Source organism: Nicotiana tabacum, chromosome 19 (genome assembly GCF_000715075.1).
Source record: "Nicotiana tabacum cultivar K326 chromosome 19, ASM71507v2, whole genome shotgun sequence".
NCBI classification, from domain to species: Eukaryota; Viridiplantae; Streptophyta; class Magnoliopsida; order Solanales; family Solanaceae; genus Nicotiana; species Nicotiana tabacum.
This window is the reverse complement of record NC_134098.1, coordinates 27,774,940-27,802,234: the sequence shown is the minus strand read 5'-3', so window position 1 is coordinate 27,802,234 and position 27,295 is coordinate 27,774,940. Positions and strand designations below refer to the sequence as shown.

The 27,295-nt window shown below is 35.6% G+C and overlaps 1 protein-coding gene across 2 annotated transcripts in view; it reads right to left on the bottom strand.

Moving 5' to 3' along the window:
* Positions 1-26,988, bottom strand: part of LOC107769508 (ubiquitin C-terminal hydrolase 12) — a 36,787-nt gene extending 9,799 nt beyond the window's left edge. Inside the window, exons 1-25 of one of the 2 annotated variants that reach the window (XM_075239789.1) lie at positions 26,765-26,988; positions 26,204-26,291; positions 25,269-25,416; positions 24,984-25,141; positions 15,399-15,664; positions 15,087-15,305; positions 14,907-15,015; positions 14,706-14,821; positions 13,945-14,043; positions 12,755-12,864; positions 10,599-10,673; positions 9,300-9,378; positions 9,074-9,220; positions 8,902-8,982; positions 8,700-8,819; positions 7,010-7,132; positions 2,302-2,379; positions 2,098-2,186; positions 1,901-2,009; positions 1,758-1,826; positions 1,531-1,641; positions 1,237-1,292; positions 972-1,149; positions 698-799; positions 549-620 (exon numbers count right to left, since the gene is read on the bottom strand). In XM_075239789.1, coding sequence (XP_075095890.1) covers positions 549-620; positions 698-799; positions 972-1,149; positions 1,237-1,292; positions 1,531-1,641; positions 1,758-1,826; positions 1,901-2,009; positions 2,098-2,186; positions 2,302-2,379; positions 7,010-7,132; positions 8,700-8,819; positions 8,902-8,982; positions 9,074-9,220; positions 9,300-9,378; positions 10,599-10,673; positions 12,755-12,864; positions 13,945-14,043; positions 14,706-14,821; positions 14,907-15,015; positions 15,087-15,305; positions 15,399-15,664; positions 24,984-25,141; positions 25,269-25,416; positions 26,204-26,291; positions 26,765-26,794 — 2,832 coding nt within the window. In that variant the 5' untranslated portion in view covers positions 26,795-26,988. Of the gene's footprint in view, positions 1-548; positions 621-697; positions 800-971; positions 1,150-1,236; positions 1,293-1,530; positions 1,642-1,757; positions 1,827-1,900; positions 2,010-2,097; positions 2,187-2,301; positions 2,380-7,009; positions 7,133-8,699; positions 8,820-8,901; positions 8,983-9,073; positions 9,221-9,299; positions 9,379-10,598; positions 10,674-12,754; positions 12,865-13,944; positions 14,044-14,705; positions 14,822-14,906; positions 15,016-15,086; positions 15,306-15,398; positions 15,665-20,187; positions 20,551-24,983; positions 25,142-25,268; positions 25,417-26,203; positions 26,292-26,764 lie in introns of those variants that run through there. The other variant, XM_075239790.1, reaches the window with a different exon arrangement.
* Between the last annotated feature and the right edge of the window lie 307 nt (positions 26,989-27,295).

Genomic DNA, 27,295 nt, shown 5'->3' with positions numbered 1-27,295 from the left:
TGCCACCTCCGCCTAATCTATGCCTCCTCCATCAGCACTCTACGCTCCTCGTCTTTTATGCACTTCTCTATAACTTTTAAAATAAAAAATAACTTACCCCTGATCTGGCTGAAAAAGGAAAATCAGAAAAGCAAGGTTTCCTGGGACCTGTCATCGTATCTCCCCATTGACTAAGTGCATGGATAAAGAATCCAGCTTTAAACTCCTAAGTTATGGGTAAACCAGGAGGGTGATTAAGAAAAACATACCCCAACCAATGAGTTGAAAGAACATGGGGGAAAACAAATTAAAACGTCCTATTATATCACACATTTGGAACACGATTTCCAAGATCTAAAACATGGACACAGCGAGACAAGTAGCCAACAAATGTCTATTATCTTCTGAAATGTAATTGGTGACAGATACAAACCCTCCCACCTGACAACAAGATTTTACCAAGGGATGGCACTCTTCTGTGAAAGATTTTTTTTTAACTGAGGAGGAAACTGCTAATCCCTTTCATATATTCAATGCAGAATTCAAGATAGTAAAACCCCGGTACTTACCTTTGATTTGATTTCATTAAGCACATCACCCACAGTACTCTGCTTAGGCAATCTTATGTTCAGAATTTCAATCTGAAAGCAATGTAAAACTCAATTAGAGAAAGCACTAATTAAAGAAGAAAGAACAAACTTGATCATCTCAGACGCACCTCATCCTTTGTGGAATGATGAAAGGCGACCTTGAGTGTCTTCAGACATTGCAGCTCTGGCAGAGGGATGTCCAGAACTTCATAATACAGAATATCAGAGATCTGTAAATAAAAATAACAAATCAGAAAGAACAAGAAAAGAAAATCTGAACAGAGTAAGTCCATAGCCACATGCATCATTGAAACAAAATACTGTGCTACTTTGTCATGTTAATTAAAGCATACAAAAAGCACCTATACACTTCCCTGTTGAAGTCAATCCATGTATACGAACCTGATTGTAGTGGATAAGCATGTCAACCAGATGATCGACAGACCGATACTTAATGGGGTTGGGCTTTGGTTGCTGTGAGTAGCAGTTATGAGGAGTCAGCCTAATTTTTGAAGGATCATCCACTCCAAGACGCTGAGCTACTTTGTCCACTACTACATCATATGTGTTGCTTTTTGCTCTGAAATTCATGAAAGATGGATGAATCATTAGAAGCAAGTGCTTTGTACTACTGCCGGCAAGCCATGAAAACATCAAATATACTCACAACTCCAGACAGAAATCAACTTCCTTTGGTTTCTCCAGAGCTCTAAAATGGACAATCTGTAATCAATTTTTTTCAAATATAAGCAATCAAAATTGATGTCCACAATGGAGACACTATAAAGAACCTGCTGCACCATACACAGGCATCCAGAGAAAATTAGCGTTGAACATTAGTATTCCCCTCCTCAACACACAGGCACCCGTAACCAAAGCATAAATGGAAGAAGATATATCCAACTAAAATAGAAAGGTACAGTCGCGAGAACGGGAGCCATAATCGAAAGTTGCGATTCACCTGGCGATTTTTCACATATTCCAAAAATGAAGAAACATCCGGGTATCGGACTTGTTCTTCAACTTCAGGAGAAGGTTTCTTCTGAAAGCAAATAATGTCTCCATCTTCAATCTGTCAGAAATAGGAAAGTCAGTAAAGCTAATCTGAACAACGAAAGATAAACAATTAGCGTTAAGAGTGTGTGTGTGTGTGTGGTTGGGGGGGGGGGGACAGGATGGGACAAAAACCTGGCTAAATCGAAATGAAGCCTTCTTGTCTAGGCGTTCACACATGACAGAAGGTTCAAATTTTATTTCCTGTAGTGGATCAATAACATTAGATATGTAATCATCATGACATCAATAACAGAAAGAAGGCAGCATTAACACACCTCAAAAAGCTCAATTTCTTGGTCGGGAGAAAATCCAGCCAATTCATTCAGCTTTCCAAGTATATCAGTTGCCTTACTGGAACTCTTCACAAACAGCCTACCAATATAACTGGAATTCCAAATTTGAAAAGAAACTGAGCTGCTAAACCTCCACAAGAAAATATGTAGCATGTATTCTCTAATAAAAACACACTTACCGTAGTTCTTCTTTCTCAGGATCATAAAGTTTGAAGAAAAGGAGTATATCATCTTTACTTTTTTCAAGTAGAGGAATAGGAAGCAGATCCTGATATTTTTCCATGTACGTCGTCAGAAATAGCAGACTCAAAAAATACCTGTCAACAGCGAGAACTAAAACTAAGCAATTGGAAATATAATCTTTAGGATATCTAAGCAGATACCAGCCCATGGTTCACTTCCAAAAATAACTTCAGTTCCGCAGTGTTGGTTTTGTTAGAAACTTCTCTTAACTGCCCAACCTGCACGTGCAAACGGTTCTCTTATATGATAATATTCACAGATTAATGAAAAGATAAAGGCAAATTCTTAATGCACTGGAGCATCAAGCTCAAAAAGGCAAATGGTGAGGGTTGTCATAAAAGCATTGAAGAACAATTAAGCAAACAATTGGTAAGGAAAATAGAACCATTAACAAGAATATAGTTCAACAATGCAATTATCGATATGTTTGTATAAAGTAAGAATCACTAGGTGATAAACAAGGATATACTGAAATTCGTTCTACACAACACAAGTGAAAATATTATTTGCATGATCCAGACAATTTAAAGATCATCAGAAATATGAATAAGCATTAATTTACATGATCAAGATAAACTCTGTATTTCATAGAATTATACTATTAAAAAACTTAATTATATACTTGAAAAATATTTTATTACCTAGTACCTACCATTCTCATTGTGTCTGCTTTGTTTGACCTAGTGACTAGTCAGATAGTCAAAAATATATTACCTCCAAACCATAAAGTTTTTGAAATATTTTCTACTCCCTCCGATTCAATTTAAGTGTCTTAGTTTGATTAGGCACGAAGTTCAAGAAAATAAAGGAGACTTTTGAATCTTGTGGTCTAAACTAAAGGTGTGTAATGTACCAAAATGCCCTTTAATTCTTGTGGTCTTAAACAAGTCATGTAGAATATTGAAATAGAGAGTTACCAAATATGGAAAGAGGCATTCTTTTTGAAATAGACTAAAAAGGAAAGTAAGACACTAAGAGTATTAAAAGATAAAATTTGAAATTGAAAGTGATACTACTCATTTAGCTTTTAAATCCACAAGTTTAGTCAAACAAAAATCTTAGTCACTGTTTAACAATATAATGGAATTGATTAATTAGAAATAGAGGAAGCAAGTGATTGACATTAAAGAAAATCCTTCGAATTAAAAGTATCAGACAGAATTAGCAAACATTCCTGTATTCTGACTAACAACATAATCAGACTCACTTGATACTCTGATTATAATGTACAGTTCGCATGTTTAGGACTGCCCGGTGCAATTTACTTTTCAAAGATTTTGATTAGGTTGTTAGAAGAAAATAAGTAACCAAAACTAGCTATGAAACCACTGCGGGAGGATCAAACTTTTGTAAAGGATCAATACATATTACTAGTTAGTCTAAAACATATATTGGGAAAACAACGCTCACACCTCCAATAAATTCTCAACTAGTTGAGAGTATTGGATTATAGTTACGCCAAGGAGTTATGAAAGTACATCCTTAAATAACTCAAGAAAGCTGAATGGGCAAGCCTGCAGAAAATAGTATTCCAATAACTACTTCATGATTAGTTGGACAAGGATGCACCCAAGGGTGTGGCCTAGTGCAGTGTTATCAAAGGCGCGCTTATGAAGCGAGGCTCAAAACATGTTAAGCGCTTCGCCTCGCTTAGGGGACGCTTCAATGTTGTCATCAAGGCTCTAAGGTATACTTTTCCTTGCCAATGAGAGTAATCCTGAAGAGGCGACACTAAACAATTGATTTCACTTTATAATAATTTTTCTTATATTTGGTATTCATGCTTATAGATATTAGTTTTGGACTACACATTTGTGTCTATCATCATTAAAGCCCACGCTTTATTTGCGCTTTGCGCTTAACGCTCCAATAGACATTATAGCTTTTTTGCGCTTTCCGCTTTTGATGATACTGGCCTAGTGGTCAATGAAGTGGGCTGAGAACCTGGTCAAATCCAAGCGGAGTCAAAAACACTAGGTGATTAATTCTCATATGTCCAACCCTTGGTGGATAGAGTTACTTGGTACCTGTTGCTAGTGGAAGGTAGCAGGAATCCCGTGGAATTAGTCGAGGTGCACGCAAGCTGCCCGAACACCACAGTTATCGAAAAAAATTATTTGCACAAGGATATAAAACAAATAGAATAACCTTAGAGAACTTTGCAGAAAATTGAATATTAACATCAAAGAGCCGCCCTAACAATTCTTCCACAATTTCGATTTCCTAATATCATAAGCGGATCCAGGATTTGAACTTTCAGTTTATATTCGAAATTCTACTACATCCAATCTAATTTATTGGGTTCAAAGTCTATTATTTGTACTTATTTAGTAGGTCTTTTAACATATATATGGTATCTAGGCCAAAGCTATTGGGCTCAGATGAAAACATAGCTCCTCCACTAGATCTACCCCTGCCTATTATTTCGTTTAATATTTCTCATTCTACCGAAGTGACATGCATGAAAATGCTAGTGCAGCTCTACGAGAAAGAGACTCAAAACATTTTTCTTCGTCACCGCAGGGAAGAAAGCACAATCCAGTAAATATTGGTTTAGTGAACCCCTTCCTTTTTATGGATGGAGGAAGGAACAATGTTTATATCTCAGAGGAATTTTACTGACTTTTGAAGCAGTTTCTGGGTTGAAAATTAATCTGGGGAAGAGCAATATTTATAGCTTTAATGCTGATGACAATATAGAAGAACTAGAAAATATTCTAGGGTGCCAGATGGATAAACTCCCTACAGTTTATCTAAGATTCCCCCTCGGTGTGAGAAGAAATGACCAAAGTATTGGGCAAGGGATTTTGGATACACATGCTAAGAAAATGACTCCATGGAAGAAGCAGTATCTATCATTAGGAGGCAGACTAACTCTGATAAATATATTGTGGATGGGAAGCCTTGCTACTTAATGTCTTTATTTCCTATGCCTACTGCAATTGAAAAGAAGTTGAACTCCACGAGGAATAAGTTTCTATGGGATGGAAATAATGAAAATAAAAAGATTCACTTAATCAAATGGCAGACAGTTCTCAGTGATCAGGGAGGGAGGTCTAGGGGTCAGGAACTTGAGACTTCATAATAAAAGTACGATGTTCAAGTGGTTGTGGAGATTTCATAGGGATGAAGAAGCAGATTGGGTTAAAATAATTGAATCTATTTATAGTAGTCGACAAGGATGGAATCCCCCTTTCAGTAGCATGTATACTAGAGGGGAATCTGGAAAGAGGTTTGCAAACTATGGGAGGAGTTCAAGTAGTTTACTAGCCTGGAGGTGGGCAATGGAAGAAAGATTAAATTTTGGATTGATTTATGGAATGGTGAGGAATGTTTGAGAAATAAATTCCCTGTTTTATTTAACTGCTGCAATAATAGGGATGGAGCGATGGCTGATTTCTATTCAGATTCTGGCTGGCGGATAAACTTCAGAAGGAATTTGAATGACTGGGAGATAGAAAACTTCTGTCAGTTGCTCCTTCAGTTGAGTTCTACCCACATTGATCTTAGTAAGAAGGATTCATTAATATGGAATGCTAGTAATGACAGAAAGTTCTCGGTCAAAAGCTGTTATAATTTGCTAAGGAAAAATGCAAGTCACTGGGAACTTAATTGGCCTTGGAAAGTGATTTGAAGGAATAAAGCTCCTGTAAAGGCTGCGTGTTTTGGTTGGACTGCTGCTTGGGAAGCTTGTCTTACCCAAAATAATCTTCAGAAGAGTGGCTTTGTTCTTTGTAGCAGATGCTATTTGTGTGAAGAAGAACGGGAGACTACTAATCACCTTCTTTTGCATTGTAGATATGCTAGACAGTGCTGGGAGCTTTTTTTCAATATATGTGGGATTTCTTGGATGTCAGGCCCTATGAATAGTTGGCAGCATCAGAAGAACCATACCTCTGTGCATATTCTGGACTATTTGGCTAGAGTGAAATAGCGCTTGCTTTGATGGGCAGAAATATCATATCTTTAGAATAAAAATTAAGTGTTTGCATAATCTATTTCCTTGGTGTAATAGTAGTATGGTAGACGGTATTGATCATTACATGGACTTTATGGAGTTAATAAGAAAATGCTATAATTAACTGCATGGATATTCCCATCAGTTTGTATTTCTTTCTGCTACCATCTTGGTACTCATTTCATAAATCTTTACCTTTTCAAAAAAAAAAATCACTAAAATGAAGCAGAATAAGCTTTCCGGAGTTGTTCTAAACCTTACTTTCTAAACTAACCCTAACAGCTTTAATAAGTTTTTTCCTACACGAGATCTATTTCCCTCAAATCACAAGGTCAATTCCGAGATGAAGCAACTTTACAGCGAGCTTATCAACCAAAAAAACTGAAGCACTTCGATGGAAAGTTTAAGCTTCGACATCAATGCAAACTCTAACATAACTCAAAATAGGTCGCTAGAGATCTCTGTTTTAATTAAATATACTTTACCAAGAAGGCAATACAACATCATTACATGTATTTCCCTTACAACACACCAACTCAAAAAAGGACCAAAAAATTTATTGCCTTGCCGGAGGTAGTCAATTTAACATCGGGGCAACCAAATGAATCTCTTATACTCTCACCAGCAGATACTAACATACAACTGACACCAAGTGACAAATCACACAAGCATTTCCACTGAGCATGTTAGAGTGTCAAATATTGTTTGAGGGAAGTTGTTGTCTTCTTATATGGTGTTGGACAACCCTTGCCTCATGAGCTAACATTTGGGATTGAGTTAGATCCAAGTTCCATTGTATTAACATGGTATCAGAACCAGACCTATTTGCATCCCCAGTTTACCCAATGCTGGCTCCATTGTCTTAACATGGTATTAAAACTAGAACTTACTGTTTGTAGTTCCTCCTGTGGACTCAACGGACGATTAGGCCGATAAGTGTGATTTTGCCGCTTTGCCCAAATCCAGAAACGCTGAAATGGAACAGGTATACCCAATTCCTTTGCAACTTCCTCCTGCAACAACCAATAGTTTGGTTAGGTATCCGTATTTCAAGGGAAGTGGAACAAAAATTTAACATACATAAGATATTTACAGATATAATAGTAATACAAATGGCCAAAAGTAACATAATAAGAGTAAGGCGTTCAGAAGGAGAAATTAGTACAGTTTTCCTAAGCCAGCAGAAACTAGGAGGAGGAGAAATGCTTCATTGATGCAAGCTTCATTAATTAGGTTAAGCAAATTATGCTTATGGAAATCTAATGGTTTAAAGAAACATATGTTCCAATTTACTGAAACTAAATTTTCAACTCTCATATTTCTATCATTACAACCACTTTAAATCTCCCGTCAGTTGGAAGAATGAAGAAATTCACACATCATGAAGGATACATCATGAAGAAATTCACACATCATGAAGAAAATATATCCTTGTTTCATTTATGTTTGCAGAAAAGGTATAGATGAGGTCCAGGTCAATCACTGGATGTAATGCTCAGTGTTATTAAAAGCGAGCGCTTCTCGCTTAAAGCACAGAAGCGAGGCGAGGCGAGGGGTCTACGCTTTTCTGCCCTGAAGCGCAGCATCTGTAAATAAGCGCACGCTTCAGGCAAAAAAGCGAGAAGCGAGGCGATGGAAAAAAGAAAGAAAAGCTCGCTTAAGCGAGATCTAGCGGCTGCCTAGGGTTTTAAAAAAAAAAATTGCAAATACACTTGAGACATTTCTTCCAACACATCTGCTTCTCTACTGCGACGACTCTCTTCTTCTCTCAACTGCTGCAAGCCTTCGAGTTCTTGTCTCCTCTCAGGTAAGTTTCTCTTCTTCTCCTTCTCCTTCTCCTTCTCTTTCTTCTCTTCTCTTCCTCTTCTGATTTTCTCTGCTACTGTTCGACTCCTCTCATCTTTTCCCTTCTTCTCTTTCTCTTCTTCCTTTCTATTTTTTTCAGTTCTTCTTTTCTATCCTGCCTTGTTTTCTATTTTAGGATTCAGCTCTGTCTTTTTTTTAACTTTCGGCTGTTCACTGTTCGACTCCTCTCCTCTTTTCTTCTCTTTCTCTTCTCTTTTCTAATTTTTTCAGTTCTTTGTTCTGCCCTGTTTTCTATTAAAAGCAAGTGCTCTATTTTTTTTTTTAATTTCTGCTGTTCACTATGCTTCTGCTCTGTTTTTCTGTTGTTCCCTGTTCTGCCCTGTTTTAGCAATTCTGGTGTTTTTTTTGGTTGTTGAAGAATAGGATGTTGCTCCTTTTGTGATTTGGTTTTGCATTTGCTTAATATGTTATGACTTTTGAGGATTAGTGACTACCTAGTTTTAGTATCTATTATTTACTTCTTAATTTAAGAATTGAAACATTTGCTTAATATGTTATTTTTATTGAGTTCTTGGTCATTTATCTTTGCCAATTTAATATTTTTTTATTTATGTATAAATTGCGCTTCACATGAAAAAAGCGCGCGCTTCGCTTCACGCTTCTCGCTTCGGTGAAGCGAGGCCTCCTCGCTTTTTTCCGCTTCTCGCTCTCCAAAACACTACTAATGCTTCATTTCACCTGAGTTAGCAATGACAAACAGAAAGTAATCAGTACCTTGAAAAGGTTAAAAGGCATCTGTTTCTGAATCCGAAAGCTATGAACTTTGTCATGATCCACAAGATCAAAATATATCTCCCTTCCAATCTGTTCCTTAAGATCCTCATCGCGTGCAACCTACAAACACGAGTGGATTCAACACAACATTTCGTAGGAGACAGATCAATTTTTAATGAGAAATTTAACTTCTCAAAATGACCTTGATAATTGTATAAAGGTGGGCCTGCGCTTTGTATCTTCTCTTGTCCTCTTTCTCTTCTTGTTCTTTCTTTAACCTTATCTAAGATGATCAAAAAGGCATTTATATATATGTAAACCAAGTAAACGGTGTAGACAATATATTTCTAGACCAGGCAAAACTTAAAACTTACTCTCAGATGTTCTGCAATGTCCTTCTCATCCACATCACATATTATTTTATCCTTGTCGCTCTCACGTATGTAAACCAGCATGTAAGCATTTGAGTATTTTGTAAACTTAAAGGGAGCGTTATTGAAACCTGGATTTGTCTGTGGCAACTGTTGCACAAAAGCAAAAGTGAATCCAAACCAAAGTATGGACACAGAAACACAAAGTTATAGAATCATTGAGACATACCTCCTCCTCACCACCATACTGTTCCTCTAAAGCCCTCTTCATGTCTTCTTTTGTCACCCGTTCATCATCAAACTTGTACCTATCATAGAACAACAGATCAGATTGAACAGAGTTTACCAGCATTGGCTAAATATAGCTGTCTACTGAAAACTCAAATGACATTGACTTAATTGTCTTACCCACAAAAGCGTGCCTTTTCACATATAAGAACTACCTAGTAACAGTCTCTTCATGATATCTGACCCCACAACAAAGCTATACATGTAGATGCAGCCCCTCTTCTCATCACCCCACCCAAACCAACTCAGCTCTTTTTTACCTTACGGCTACCTCTCCTCTAGTTTATGAATATTAAGCCGCCAAAATCTTATGTTAAAATATCACGGCAGCATCCATTTTTTAAAACTTCCATTATAAAGACCTCCACTACACTTGTTTCTTGGTAAAAGGTCGACCAAGAAAATATGATTTCAGTTGAAATTAATGACATATTGCCAAAACTTCCCTTCTCCCACTTGATCAATATCATTCTTCTTGGTATAACATTAGCCTTAACTTTAATTTGTTATTATTCCGTGTAAAATCCTAATTTATCTTTAAAAATAGTTTCCAATTATATTCTTATTAAGTAATAATATACAGGAACACGTGCTGAAAATACCAATTTAAAATTCTCAAAATGCCTTTCCACCCAGCTAACAGAAGCAAGACATCATGATAAAGAAATATTTCTCTACTTGCTGTATAATTTAACTAATTCCAGACTGTCTTCCTTAGATAGAATTCAGAATATAAAATTATTTATTTCTGACTCGAGAGAAGTGCTAAAAAGTGTTTGCTCTTCAACGAGAGAAATACAAAAAAAGAGATTTAAGTATACAATTTTGTTAGGAATTTGGAAGAAAAAAGTGAAGGTTGCACTACAGAAGGAGAAGGAGAAAACAAATACAAGTAATCAAGGAAGGATATAATTGTCGTTCTGATATTCTAGCAACCATCAATGGTCCTTTTTAGTAAAATGGTGTCAGTTTGAGTTTCTATGAACAGGAGAGGAGGTGTGTCTTGTAATCATACTAAACTAGACGAAAGTGAGCTGTTACAACAACAGAATCTTAGAAATAGAGGTGACGAAGGTATTTTTGGATTCTCCTAGAGCTCAACATTCTTTTAGTATATAATATTACATACATCAATGATTTCTGAATGCATGTGCAAAGTCGTGTCACGGGGTTATGTGCCTGTCAGCGAGTCTAAGTGGGGGATTAAAAGAAATATAAACAGAGACGAAGGAAAGCATACCATTGATCTGATAACGTCGGCCTGATGAAAGCATAATAATGTCCACCATGCACCCCACCACTATGAACCAAAACACTGAGACAGAGAAAAGAGCCAGAAAGCGCAGTTAGCCTAAAAATAAAACTAATGCCACCATAACATTATCATATACTAACCAAGGTCGGATTCATCTAGGTAAGTCCATAAGCACAAAATATGGTGGCTAGAAACTGTAGTTTATCTCATTTCATTAAAGAGAAAAGAACAACATTTTGAGTACCTGGCATCTATCAACAGATTATGTCTAAAACATCAGAATATGAGAAGCATCCACATCCATTTAACAAAATTGTGATAAACAATCTATTAACGAGTTAGCCAAACCTCTCAACAGGAGTGTGCACTAATTTGGATTAAACCGATAAACCAGACCAAAAAGAATATTATGGTTTTTGGGTGTGGTTTGGATTAATAAATTTAAGATTTTTGGTTTTCCATATAGCTTCGGATTTCTCAAAATAAAAACTGAAAAAAAACAGAGTACTTACCTACTATCTAACTATCGAATTTAAATATCTTATGCTTACAGAGTTAGGATTAATAAATTTGCTTAAACCTGAACATTTTTTTCTGAGTTCCAGTCTTTTTTTGTTTTTCTCATTTCCTTACTTCTGCAATTGTGAGCTACTTAATGGTTGGCTCGGAAGTATGGAACTTAGAGAAAAACTAATATAAATGTATATTCAAATAATACTTACTTAATTTATTTGTAATTTTGTATTAAGTACTAAGATTCTATCTTTCTTTATTTGTTTGCTATAGTTTGTCATTTTTGATAGTGTGAAATATGGAATGCTTAACTTAAGCATCTGGATGGTGGTTTCATTTTCCATTATTTCTTGGTCATAGTGATTTCCTGATGGTTTTATTTTCCTATGTTTCTTGGTCATAGTGAAAATTAAAAGGGCGGTTTTCAAAATATAAGATAAAATTTTATTAGTTTGCTTGATAAAATATTTGTTTAAGTATCTCTCTTCCATCAAAAAACTCCTTAAGACAATCCACATTTTGTTGTTTCATGAAATTTTCTCTTTTTCCAGAAAGCATTTAAATTACAATAAGTTTATGACCCCATCTAGTTTGTAGTTACTAAATCCATTCAGTACATCGATGTGGTATGCTCAAAATTTGAGCTATACATTATTTTACTCAATCTCATAGCTAAATAAGCATTAATAATGATAGCACTTAAAAATAGAAAAGTTGTACTTTCTAAATCCCAAAAAAAGCAGAAAAACCAAACCGTAAAGAGAGAAATATAAGAAACCGAACCATAAAGAGAAAAACAGAACTAAGCCAGTTCAATTTGGATTAGATTACATTTAACAAAACCAAGAAGACCGAATCCAAATAATACAAAACCAAATGCAGATCCGACCTCTCAGAACAATGAGATACCATTTATCGTTATGTCTTAAACATAAAACTAGCAGTATGGTTGAGACACTACTAGATTAACATATACTCCCTTTATCCAATTTTATATGATACATTTCCATTTCCAAACGTTCCAAAACATTAGACACCATTTCACTAATAGTATAATTTCATACAACTTTGAGTGATTAATGAAGTGGGTGCAAATCTTTGAGACCAAGGTTCAAATCCCAATAGAGATTAATACACTAAGTGATTTCTTCTTATCTGCCTAAACCTTGGTGGGCAAAGTTGCCCGGCACTTGTGCTAGTGGGAGATAGCAAGGTAGGTGCATGCAAGTTGGCTCAGACACCATCGATATCAAAAATAAAACCAACATTTAATCCATTACTTTTAATAATTTCTCCCACTATTAGACAAGTCAAATCATTATATTAAACTTCGTGGGACATTGAATAGTGTCAACCAAGATGGGATAGAGTAATTTATTAAAATAATGAATGCTTTATAGCCAAAAGCATGTTTAGATGATACCTATTTGGTTAAAAGCACAAATAATTCAGACATCAAACTGCAGGTATGTTTGCAGCAACTATGTTATGCACAAAAAGTAAAAAAATCAAAGGGAACACTGTTTATTTGTCATTGCGTGTTAGTCATTGTTGGGGTGTACATGCAATGGGAAGAGAGAGTAAACTTAGAGAGAGAGAGAGAGAGAGAGAGAGAGAGTTAAGTTTACCTATGAAGTGTATAGAGGTTTCGGACACTCCTGTCTGCATCGGGAGATAAATATTTGCCATTCTCCCTATCAAGGTCAAGTTCCAGAGGAAATTCGTAGCGGTCATTTATCTGTGTGCCATAGAAGGAAACATTATCAAGGTGCCATAGATAGAACCTGGACACCATAATTACAAGACTAAATACTCTTTCATTTATATTAGGGGAATACTTAAGCAACGTTTCAGACGCAAGATATTTCCTGCATTACATGGACTCCAGTATGGGAATAAATGTAGAAAGAGTGAGGACAAGTATCTGACATAGATAAATCAATTTTAAGCATGTTTTATTTTGAAGGATATGAATGAAGTATCCATACTTTGTTGCAGCCACCTAACACAGGTATGTCGAGGCACATTAAGAATCCACATAATATAGGACATTTCACAGTGAATGATGTTTAACAGTGAAAACTAAAGTTCTCAGTTTCCGAAGTTCAAACAGAAATGGCAAATTATTAGTTGCATACTAGTAAGAGGTGTCATCTGGGTTGTTGCTTCATAAAGGTAATAGTCAATCACAAGAACTATTAGGGGTCAATCGACACATTATATAACAAGGAGTAATAGTGAAATTACCTTACATATTACATTTTTTGATAGTTAGAAAGACATCATATAACAGATATTCATAGTAAAAGTTCCAGTGATATCCTTTCACTGGTAGAAAAGATATATGAACATAGACAGAACAGCACCCACATTAGCTAACTGTAGTCCTAAAAATAAGAAACTCTATCATCGAAAATACCCCCGCCCCCCTGACCTCCAAATATAGGACCTCACAGATGGGAGAAAAGGGAAACATCACATTGAAAAAGTAAATACTGTGGTTCTGGACTTCTGACAGATAATGAACCCAAGAAAAACCCTTTGTGACTGACGCTTGTCCACCTTGATTTTCTTACTTTGTAATTTCTGATTTTTTAATGCTTTCTCTTTCTACATTTTCTCATTAGCAAGCCAAGTGCGGTCCCTGAAGAAGCATACTATAAATGCTTGAAGCAAAAAATAAGAAATGACACCATTCCCTGTAGGGAAAATACGAAACCACCATGAGCCTAACCAAACTGGCAATAGAAAAAAGTAAAAGTATAAAGTCATCTAGAAAGAATAGGAATCAGAAGCCAACAAACTTGCAAGTACTAACCTTAACCATTGTATCTCGCATGAAATCATATTCAAACCGCTTTAACTGAAGCTGGAGAACTGGAGGAAAGTCAATAAACAGTACACCCTTCTTAGCATCCTGAAATAAAAACAAGAATCCACTTTTGTAACAGAAACAAGCCAACAAATACGACACAGTTTCTGGCTTAAAGAAGTCCTTTGAGACACTCCATCTTAGTCTCTGAATTTCTTATGAATTAAATGCAGAAAGCTCTTAGAGGTTCAACACATCGGCACCCTAATCCTTCTCGTACTGGTGATATCTTTCACAATTGCATTTTAGACCCAACCTTAGCCTCCACCTCAGTCCCCCAACCTTAGCCTCCACCTCAGTCCCCTCAAATAAGATGTCTCCCCTTAGACTAAACATATTATTCCCCATGCATTTTGCAATCTTCAGTTACATGTGATACCCCGTACAACTGCACCCCCACCATCCCCCAAACGACTGAAAGGAAAAGGAAGGGAGGAATCAGGCTCCAAAATTTTATGCCTATCCAGTCTAGCAGATTGAAAGTTCTATTGCTTTCTCACAAAGATATCACATGTGTAAGGTTATTAATAAATCACGAGCTCAAGTTCAGGGGTTTTGGATTTGAAGTATCCAACCACCACCTTAAGCTTCTACTTTACAATACCGTATTTCTGGAGAAAATAAATGGTCACCATAGTTAAGATTAAAGCTAGGGACATCCCCACCAAATAAAGCGCAATTAAATGCTAATAGTAGGAGTACAAGACCTGCAAACCATGTTCTTCAGCATGGTACTTGTTATCGCCTTCTAGACGTTCAACTTCTACATACTTGTCAAAAGAGGCATAAACATCGTGACAGCCTTTGACATCAAGTTGAAGATCTGCAGAAGTGCATAAAATGAGTAAAGGTAAGTCTATGAACAGGCCAGTTATGATTCTACAGAAAACACAAGTATATATAGATACCATAAAATGACTCTTTTCTCGTCGATTTAAAGTCCACATTAATACATTCGATGTAATTCATGTGGTGGCCCTCAAATAACTTCTGAATTGTCCCTTCCACAACCGTGCCCTGACCAAAGCAATTATTAGAAGATCTAACAAGATGTCGAGAATGAGCAAGTCATATTTTTTGAATTATACCTTCATCTTGTCTTCAAGCTTTTCACACAAAACTCTATTTAGTTCTTGCACATCATGCTGCATAAATGAATCATAAGTGTCCCAGCCAAAGGATTTTGTTAATTCTTTTGTCGCCACACTCGTATCACTGTACTGGAGCTTATAGAATAAACTCTGCAGAGCTAATGGAATGCTCCCTGAAGGCATATCATTCTCTGTAGTCGGCATATGGTACACAGCCTGATGAATTATAATCAGGGTGAGAATCACTTCATTCAAGAAAACCAATGCCAAGAATCTACAATTTCTAACTAACTTAAAACACAATCCAACCTTTCTAAAGTAGGGAATATGGTATTGGGTTTGTAGGAGAGAGTTCATGTAACAAGTAGCTCCCTGATTTTTAAGCCCAACATATCCAGTCTCCTTCTTCGAGTCATATGTCCAGTAATCAATGACCTTACGTACAGCAACATCAGCTTCAATAACAACTCTATCATTTACGAGATATCCCTTGTTGGTATCATAAAGCTCACTTAGAAGCATGAAAGATGTGAAGCCCCAGTCACTCTCTCTTTGGTTAAACTGGTGTTGTGTCTCTGCAAACCAAAAAGAGTCCAAATGAAATGAGGATGAAAAAGACACGATCATTCTACATTAACTGCCATTTTAGGCTTCCCCGAGAGCAAAATGAGCAGGATGTTCTTGGTTTGCATTCTCACAATCAGGCCAATCTTTTATACAAAATCGTAAACACTAATCCGACATAAGTTTCACTAGACAATGCAATTGCTTGGATACAGTCAAATGCTCAAGAGCCTTTTTCTTGCAAATTTCCGTTTAAAGTGCATTGTTTACAAATTTATAAGATCTTGAATCAAGAAGCAGAAATTCTCTACTTCAAAGGTTAGGTCCACACACAAAGTTCTCCATATGTTATGTAAGTGTGTGTATGTATGTGTGTGTGTGTATATATATATATATATATATATTTATATATATATTATTAGTTTCTCAGCACGTGCGTTGCACATGTATGCGGAGTCATATAGTACACGCTTTTGAATAAGAATATAATAGTACACGCTTTTGTAAAATAATATAAACGCACGTGTATGCCGAGTCATATAGTACACGCTTTGGTAAAATAATATTAAATATTATTAAAATAAAATTGATAAATAACTATACATGAAAAGATAAAATAGAAGCTTTTCTTAATGATCAATGGATCATCATATGACGACTTTTTTTGTCAAGATCAAGATGATTGAATATTGTCTAAACCTACAAAATAAATAATTAAAGTTTAATTAGATACATGTGATTTTGGGATCACGTATTAAAAAGGTTGGTTGCCACTGTAAGTAATTACTTATTGTGAGACTTTAGTCCCGTCCCTTTTGAGAACTCTACAACTTGCTGAGTATTATATATTATATCAATGAGTTGATGGTCTATGGGAAACAACCTCTCTATTTCACACAAGATAGGGATAAGGTTTGCGTACACCCCACCCTTACCAAATCCCACTTGTGGGATCACACTAGTTATGTTGTTGTTGTTGTTGTTCTTGTTGTTGTAATCTCAAATGACATAGCAACTTTCAAGTATGAGATATGATCTTTCCGAATAATACCATCCATGCATATAATTCTATTACTTGAAAGTGATTTTTATATGATTTCATGCATGTATTTTATATGTACGTCAACTAATTTGCATTATGACAAAGAAATAATAATAACAACTTTTAAACATATATTATCGTAATCATAACACAGATGTATGTTCAGTTAAATATCTTGAGATCGTCACTTTAGTGATTGTCTACCCTATTATTTATAGAGGTTGAACTTTATCAAAAGTCACATGAAGTAGTAATAGATAAGAAAATAATAAGTGAACTTAAGAAAGTAGAACCTGATTTAAGAAAACACAAAGTACAAATTTTAATTTTCTATACTAAAACTGAAAACTACGTTAAAAATTAAAATTATGATCTATAACCACTATAAAAATGTAAAGTAGTCCTTTTTGGCAAACAAAGTGCATTTTGATACATATTTCTTTAAAAACATTACTCTAGTTTTTTTACTTTAAATTTGTTAAATTATAACGTACTAAAAAATTCTAAAGTAAATTCGAAGAGCATAAATAATAAACTAAAGTAACACAAAACAAAAAGAGAGCTATAAAGTAAATACAACTAAGAAAGTGCAATAGAACTATAGAAGAAAGAAAGTTTTGCTGGCGGGAAATATATACATTATTATATAATCTATCCAAGGAAATATATAGGTCAGTAACGGATTAGTAAACCATATACGCGGGCTTATAATTTTTATTTTTCTCAAATAAACAAAAGTTCAAAATTCAACAAGGTAAATATCAATAATTTATATGTATAAAAAAGAAACTTGATAATTGGGAAAAGGGGAGGAAAAATGAATCAGCACAAATTAAAAAGCACAACTTTATGGAAATTTTGAACCCGATCAACCATTGCTCCACAACTATTGTAGATGTCAAGCATGTTCATTAGTTACTATACATAAGGAGTTTTGTCTTTTTTTTGCAGTATATTTTTATACATATAAAATGAAATATTTTTTTGCAAAGCGGATTGTCAATTGCACCCCCTCCCTTAACGTAGTTTTGCCCCTGCTGGTTAAAAATGGGAGTGGCAATTCAATCTCAAAGTTAAGAAGAAGATAGGTTTGCAATAAATGATTGTGACTTTTGGTACAGAGTATGAAGCGGCAAGTTTTTCAACCAATCACACGAAAATCTAAAGTGCTTCAAACTTTTACGCCGGACAACTTAGCTGGTTTATTTCACACCTCTAAAACAAGTATTTTTGCAGAAAGATATATAGTGTGGTTTTTGAAAATGAGAAACGAAAAGATAAACCTGGATGGGAAATACATTATAAGTTGCATTTGGTAGATGAATTTGATCTTTACAGGGCTGGCAATAGGATCAAGCAACTAAAGCATATGCTTGAGGCCCCCAAATTTGAGGGGGGGCCATTTTTACCAAACATAGGCTAATAGGTTAATATTTTTGGAAAATAATGAGTACTTTTAAATAGAAAAGTAGATATTTTTATAAAAGGAAGGAGTAGATTTGAGTAAAAGTTTGGTAAATGTGAATCACTTATCCAAACTTTTTCGGTGGATAAAAAATCTAACAAGTGAAATCACTATATTCAACTTCTTACCTTTATTTTTTTCATCAGAAAATATGTAGTACAAAATTATATTTTTATAATCTTCACTCTCTTTCTTGGTTTGTCCAAGAGTCAATCTCTCACATAACATTTATACTCTTCTATATTCTCTTTCTTGCTTTTTCCGAATTCTTGTATGATAAGTTAGTAGTATTATTCTTAGAAAAATCATAGCTTAAGAGTACTATTGATAAAATATATTGCGCCACTCTTTTTTTCCCCGCGTTTCAAGCATTGCGAGTTATTGAAGGAGCAATAAGATATTTTAGAATCAAGTCATCAATTCTTTTTGAATTAAATTCTATTATTCTAAACTTCAGATGTTATTATTATCTCATATTTGTTATTTTTGTTATTTTTACCTCATAGTTGATAGTTATATATAGTCTTTTTAATCATTTATTGGAATTTACATATGTCAACTAAACAATATGAATCTATTTGTTCAAAACCAAAAGAAAAGAGTTAAATTGTAATACAATCCTAAAAAAGATTATTAGGAGAAATCGATTATAAAAAGTTATTAATAATTTTGCATCTCAAAATGCTAGTAAAATAGAATCCAATTAAGTGTGTGCGCGCGTGCGTGTATATATATATGATTTTGTTTAAAATGCTTAAGGCCTCTTTAAAATAAAGCTTAACGCCTCTCATCAATGTTGGCTTTAGGCCACAAATACTGTTGAGCCGCCAATTCTTCAAATTTACGAAAAGTCATGTTGGTATGATTTAGTTTGCTTTAATGTATATTAATTAACTTAAACATTGAGTATGAGGTAATTTTTATTTTGGTGAAGGCCAAAAAGATCAATAAAATTTGAAGCATATTTTTGTAATTCAACTTTTGACTTAAGGCCTTCCCACTTTTAGTATAGTATAAATAAAAATAAATGTGTGTGTATATGTATTAATTGTGCATTATATATTGGACAAAATAACAACTTTTTGACGGCGGGCAAACACTGGTACACACATGGTATACAAAATATTGGAGAGCTAACACAAAACTATCGCAACAAATGTTACCAGATTATGTTTCCCACAGTTTTCAGTTTGAATTCCCATGATGCAAAGGCATGTTCTCGTGGCTAGCAAGAAGAGTGATGGTTCGGATAGTTGAAAATGTGAAGGAGAAAAAAAAAAAGATTTTAACAGTTAAGTGAGAATTGTGGATGGCCAGGTCTAAAATTAGTTCTAGTGGACAATGTTGAACCTGTTTAGAGTATAGTGGTCAATGCGGAGTATAATTCAGGATACGATACATAGCTCATAGCTGGACAACCAAACCTAGAAGGAGATGTCGAGCATGGAACATAGCCCCTGTAGCTCTTATGTGGGTACATTGGAGATAGAAGAATACAAAGGGGCATTCGGAAAAAATGATCTCTTGTATTAGTGGTTGTCTCTTCTTTTTGGTGCATACTTGGTGAGCCGACAAGGTCCTTGTTAGTGTAGATAATTGGTGTCACTGTGTAGAGAACTATATCTTTTTATAGGTCCTCCATTATTTTGGAATGCCATTTGTATATTAGCACTTGCTCACAACAACAATAAACTTATTACTCCCTCCGTCCTAATTTATGTACGGTGTTTGATTGGGCACGGAGTTTAAGTGGTGTTAAACAAGTCATAGACTTCGTATGGCTATATATCATCTCATCAACGGTAAAATAAAAAATTTAAAGTAAAATTGTTTCTAAATGTAGAAAGATGTAATTCTTTTTTGACAGACTAAACAAGAAAGAGTGTCACATAAAATAGGACAGCGGAAGTACTTTATTTATTTAGAAAAAACACAAATTAATGTAGCAAGATTAAGCATCACATCTTTAATTTAAGAACACAAAATTTTTGCAAGTTTTATGCAATAAACAGAAACACTTGCAATACCTTTGGCCTTGGTCTGGCAGAAGAAGGTTAAACTAATGTTACTGTTCCCTCTTAATTCTGTTTTCCACTCTAATCTAATTTGTTGATCCTACAGTAGCAAAAGAAGAGGATGCACATTCCACCCCCACACTCAAAAAGTATCGCCAGAGTTCTATCCTTCTGTCACCATTTAGGGAAAGAATTCCACACCCCAATTTAACGGAGTACAACCCCTTTCGATCATGAGCCCATCTCTAAGTCTTCTCCATTGATCACCCAGTTGCTATTCTTTAATTTTGTGATAACCTGAATCAAGCTCTTTAACTCCCAATCTTGGAAACTCCTTCTAAGGAAGATGCTCCAACTTGTCCAGCCTACACTGAGCTGTAGTCGCATTAGGATGAACATATTTTTAGGATGAACTTGTTCTTTTTTGGGCATTAGGATGAACTTGTTTTTGATAAATAGTAGCATTAGGATAAACTTTCGATGTAACAATATCAGGATAATCATTCTTCAGAAAGTTTGGCCAACCAAATATCCTTCTAGAATCTACTCTTCTGCTCATCCACAACTTTCAGAGAATTATTAATTTGAAACCCATGCCGTAGACTACTAATATATCTCCACAATCCATGACCATGTGGGATCCAACTCTGCTAATGCACCAGCTATCACTTTTTCCATACTTCTTTGTGGTACTTCTCTATAAAGAGTCTTCCTCTTGACTATATCCGCACAGAGATTTAAACAAATATCTTTATTACTGGGAATAAGGATGGCCTTGGAGAAAATTTGGAAATGTAATGCATCCCCTAGAGTGTCATGCTTTGGTTGGATTGTTTTAAAGGAAGCATGTATAACTCAGAATCTTATGAATAGTGAGATTTATTTGTGCAGCAGATGCTTCATGTGCAACATGGAAACAGAAGATGTAGATCAGTTATTTCTGCACTTCAGAATAATATCAGAACTCTGCAAAATGTTCTTGAACATTTTGTAAGTTTAATGGGTGATGCGCACATTCAAATGTCAATATTTCTAAAGCTTTGGGAAGTTAAAAAGCTGAAAAAGGAAATAAAAGCCATCAGGGAAACCATAATATGTGCATCCCGTGGACCATATGGAGAGAGAGAAACACCAGATGTTTTTAAGGCAAAAGCAGATCACTTCATCAACTAAAATATTACTCAACTAAAATATTACTGTATACATCCTTTAAATTGTTGGTGTTAACTAAATGATGGGAACAACAACAACAACAACAAACCCAGTTTGATCCCATAAATGGGGTATGGGGAGGGTAATGTGTACACAGACCTTACCCCTACCTCATAGAGATAGAGAGGATGTTTCCGATAGACCCTCGGCTCAAGGAACAATGAAGATAAAGCAACCAAGTAGTAGAGAATATTAGCAATAATGCAACATGGTAACGGGCGTGAATGCCACAGCATGCATAATAAAGAACCATAAATAGGAAATTTACAAAAAATAGTCCTAGTACTACTGAATGGCCTAGGAGGAACACACTACTATCTGTTAACCTACAACCCTAATCCTCGACCTCTACACCTTCCTATCGTGGGTCATGTCCTCGGTAAACTGAAGCAATGACATGTCCTGCCTAATTACCTCTCCCCAATACATCTTAGGCCTACCCCTTCCCTTCCTCAGACCCGGAGCATCAATGTCTCTTCTCTTCACATGCCTGAACCATCTCAGCCTCGATTCCCGCAACTTGTCCTCCACAGATGCCACTCCTACCTTGTCCCTAATAACCTCATTCCTAATCATGTGGTGTTTGATTCGGCACAAAGTTTATGAAAGAAAGGAAGACTTCTGAAATTTGTAGTTTAAAATAAGTCATAGATATTGTGTGGCTGTAAATCATTTCATTAAGGGTAAAGTAGAAATTTTAAAGAAATTATTTCTAAATAAGGAAGTATGGCATTATTTTTGGGATTGACTAAAAAGGAAAATATGATACAAAAATTAGGACAGGGGGAGTAACTTTTTAACTCTTTTTGATAAATACAAACTCTTTAACTCTATAAATAGATGAAATCTATTTTAAACTCTTATATTGTATATGGCACCCTCTTGGTGCTTTTACATTAATAAAACTATGTCGTACTTTCTCAAGAAAACTCTATATTCTTTATTGTGTCTATGCACTAATTTACCCAAAAAACGAGTTGAGCATCTCAGTGTTGTCAAAGGCGCGCTTAAGCCCTGAAGCGAGGCTCAAAACATGTTGAGCGCTTCGCCTCGCTTTGCGGGTGCTTCAGCGTTGTCATCAAGGCTTTAAGGCATACTTTTCCTTGCAATTGAGCGTGATTCTAAAGAAGCGACACTAAACAATTGATATTTCACTATCGTAATTCTTTTTCAATTTCTTTGTCCATATATTTGTTATTCAAACTTATAACTATTAGTCTTGGACTATTTATCAAAAAAAAAACTATTAGTCTTGGACTTCACTACACATACATATTTGTATTTTTTTTCCATTTGCGCCTTTCTTCATTAAAGCCCACACATTATTTGCGCTTAAAGCCCCAACGGACCTTAGAGCTTTTTTGCGCTTTTCGCCTTTCATAACACTGGAGCATCTACCAAGTCCGAACAAAAAGATGGAGAAACAAGGAAAATTCAAGATAGAGAACTTGATATCATGGTAATACTGAACAGATTTTTTAAAACGAAATAAAAGGTCACAATAAAGATGGTTTGAGCAGATTTAATTATTCAATTGTGTCGATTCTCTTGACCATGGAGAATAAAGAGTATTCCGGCTAATCATTTTGCTCTTATGCAGTTTCTGGATGAGACGAAGCTGATTGGATGATAAATTTTTCTAAATTAAGCTGATTTGTGACGTGTAATTTTTTATATTGAGCAGAAATAGATACCTCGATAGGTAGGAAAATTAAAGAAAGTATCTAAGTTTACTTGATAACAACAACAAGCCCAGTGAAATCTCACAAGTGGGGTCTGGGGAGGGTAAAGTGTACGCAGACCTTACCCCTACCTTATGACGATAGAGAGGTTGCTTCCGAAAGACCCTCGGCTCAAGAGAAGTGAAAAATACGATGATAATTGCCTCACATCTTGTGTAATAATAGTGATAGTTAATGTGCATTATGAAGTCTTGAGCTTTATCATGTTATTTGATTGTGTAGGAGTGGTTGGAAGAAGAGTGGAGAAAAGAATAAAGCAGTGACATAGCCAGTGCCTCGCACCCACTATAGCACTGAATTCCAGTGCTATCCCCAATGCCCAGCAGTCACCATAGCACTCAATTTCAGTGCTACCATCCGTGTGGCGCGCCCCGGGCATTTCGGAGGCCAAGTTGTTCCTATTTTGCTTGGACTCGGTTAAAATCGTCTAGGACTTTTCCTACACATATAAATAGTCTTTAAACTCAATTTTTTAGGGAAGTGACCCTAGCAAAGGAGAAATGTTGTCGGGCAATTTAGGAGCCGAAAATCATAGAGTTTTTCTTCCTTTCTCTTACTACTTGTAGTTTTATGCTTTCAAACATTCTTTATGATGATTAGCATGACTATGAGTGGCTAGTTCTTTATGTTCTGGGTTACGAGTGCTACATGAATGTTGATGTTTGAAGTTTGCATTGACAATTTTGATTTTATCATATTGGTTTGTTTATTTAATCATGCACTTAATTATTTGTTGCGTAGCTAACCGTGAAATACTATCTACGATTCTAGAGTTGAACTCGAAAATGAGAATTCTAAATTGCATATAGGATTAAATAGAGCAAGTTCTTGAACCTGGACATCAGGGAATGGATTCGCGGTTAGGATCGACATATACCTAATTGTCTTGCTTGGTTGATATACAGGAATTATAAATGTGTTCTTGTTAGTCCTAATTTAATAGACATATAGGCATTAGGTTAACTTGAATAGGCGAGTAAGAACTCGACGGATTCTTACGAGTAACATCAACAAACCAGATAAATCAATTAGTCAGTTTAAGCAGAGAACGCATACAGGATTGTTAGTTAGCCTATAACCCTGGAATATCTTCTCTCATTGATTTTTATCCCAAGTTGCCCACGTGCTTCATTCGATCTCTAGTTTACTTGATTGCTGTACAGTTTCTTTTGTAGTTAATTAATCACCAACACACTTTGAGTAAAACCACTTGAATAGATAATTAGTTTGAGTTTAATTTAGTTAATGGTTAGTCATAAGTCTTTGTGGGAATGATACTCTACTTACTACTTTATTACTTGTCGACCGCGTATACTTGCGTGTGCGTTGGGCCCCAACATTACTCGTCAAAAGCATAATATATGTAGTCTCCAGACAAGATACTACAGAAAATGGGCAGCATAGTATGATCGAATTAGTAGATGTAAACTTACATTCTCTGAGAGAGATAAGGAACCAACTTTATTCAATGATAAAATGACACAAAAAACCTCGACAATGAGAAAAAGATAGTAAATTTCACCAAGCATCATATCCATAAGCTCTAAATGAAGGTATACTTAAAAGACATGTCCTTTGACAACCCTAAGAAAATGCGAGAAATGATAAAGAAACCTTTTTTTAAAGAAAGTTTAAGATAGGCGTATAGCATACAAACATAAAGGTACAACTGAGAATGAGTTACAGTTAAAAAGTGAGATTTCATACTTTCTTCCAAAATAAATCCCAGTAAGTGCTTCAAACAAGAAGGCTTCCTAATATATAAAACGGCAATGAAGAGCAAAGCACACTGAAATACCACATTAATAACATAAATAGATCTGGAATTCAAACTTGAACTGCACAAGATAATACCTTTTTTCACAGTATACTTGGGATTTACTTGATTCACAACAGCTAAGCTGAACTGGGCATACCTACTCCACCCATATGGAAGTGCAGCTGAATCTGCTACATCTAAGTACATCGACAAACAATCCACATTATTTCCTTTTGGAAATATTAGCACTCTCCTGAAAAAAACCAATGACATACGGACACCAATTATAACACTTTATTACAAAACTTAACGACCAAGATAACTGATATACTTCCCTTTTTTTAAGGGAAGTCTCAGATAAGTGATAATTTTTCACTAACCATTTATAACTACCAACACTGAAAACCTCAGAATATAACTTCTTCACTGATAGCCGAGAGAAATTATCAATTGTCCAAGTAAACCGCGAAGCCTGCGGCTCATCCACGGCTTGATTCTCCACTGCACTAGCATTCTCAGTCGGCGTCACTGAAAATCACATTGACCAATATAAACATGGCAATTCTAAGCATAACCCTGATCAACTCAAACCTATAATATTCTTTGTAATAGGGATGCAGGCAGAGCTAAAATAATACAAGGAGGTGGGAGCAAAACCTTTTATAATTAAATCTTAAATATCTGAAGTTGTCAAAAAGGGGCAATAAGAGAGATGTGTAGGAAAAAGTTTGGAGCACCAAATCTCCTAGAAAGTAGCTTAGTTTGTTTAGCGTTCTGTGTGAGATGCTATTTTAACGGCATATAACTCAAGAAAGAGGAGGATAGTTGTGAGTTGGTGTTGCATATTCAAAGAATCGGGAGAAAATACTAATCATCTCTTTTTGCATTGCAAGTAGGCTTCACAACTATCAAAACTTGATTGACAATGACAAATAGTCGTGGATGTTGCCAACGACAGTGGAGAAAGCAATCGCAAGTTAGAGATTGGAGAGGATTGGAAATGAAAGGAAGGTAGCATGGAAGACGGTGCCACCTCGTCCGTTTTGCGGTATATGGAGCAAACTAAAAAGGAGATTATATTATACTAGTGAGAACAGTGCAGAAAGCATTAAGAAAGCTCTTTGTTTCAGTTGTATTTTTGGTACAAGGAGAAGAAACCATGGTGTGTGGACAGTTCTTCAAACTTGGCGAAAATTACTTGTAGTTAATTTTTTTACACCGAATTGGTGCTTATTAATGAAGGAAATAACTTGCATTATCAAAACAATAATCATAATGATAAACCAAGACAGCTAAATGGTCAAGATGACCCAACCTTCCATGGGCTGAGGACCTTCAACTAAGGGTTGAGGACCTTCAACCATGTCTGCACGTGGCACCAGCATCTCCTCCTCTTCTTGATGCTGCATTTTGGAATTTCATTAACTGCTAAAATAATTAAACAAAAAGCAAGAAAAAAAAACATATGGACAAGAAAATCAAAAACCTCACAAAAGCATATAATGATTAATGAATTCAAAAATCTATGATCCTTTAAAACCCTAACCCTCTTACCCTGATTCAAGAGCCCTACAGTATTCAATTCATTTATTTTAAAGAAAAGAAAACCTACATTTTTCTCTATCCACAGTGGTTCAATTCAATTCACTCCAAAACCCATAATTTCACAACCAAAACCAAAAAGGATCACACACCACCCACCCCTACACTTTACCCCTCAGCCTTCTCCCTCCCCCCTCCCCCCTCCCCCATCATGTACACGCAATCAAGCAAAATACCAGCAGCAATTAATATTTTCACGGCCAACAAACACATACATAACGATAGTAAAAAATGAAAATTGAGAGTTAGTAATGTAGGAGAAAGAAAGACTCACATCCAACGGTTGAGAATTCAGCATGGTCATGCTTGGTGATAGAACTACCGTCCGATCACACGAACGAAGGGAAAGAGTAATAGGGGTAGGACTGAGGGGTGGGTGGGTTAGGAAGAAGAGAGATGTAGAGAGAGAGATGAGAGAGATTCTGAAAATTGGTGTTGTATTTGGGGGTGGGTTTTCGATGGGGGAAAGAGGATATGAATGGAATTAAGGGAAAGGTTAGGGATAAATTAGGGGAAGGAGAAATATTTGTGGGAAACTACTACACGTTTCTTGTATGCACGAAGGCATTTCTGACATCTAATAAGAAGCTGCCACGTAGAAAGCAGACCTCTTGGCGGCGGGAAAAATGATTGACGTGCAACACAAGGAGTGGATAAAGGCTCTCATAGTACATGTCAATTAATTCGATGCTTGTAGGCTGACAAATTATACTTTACGTAATTTAGGAATTATTATTTATTTAGAATAATAGCATCCAGTTAAGCCTGTCAATTGGGCTGGGTTGGCTCATGTCCGGACCGCCAC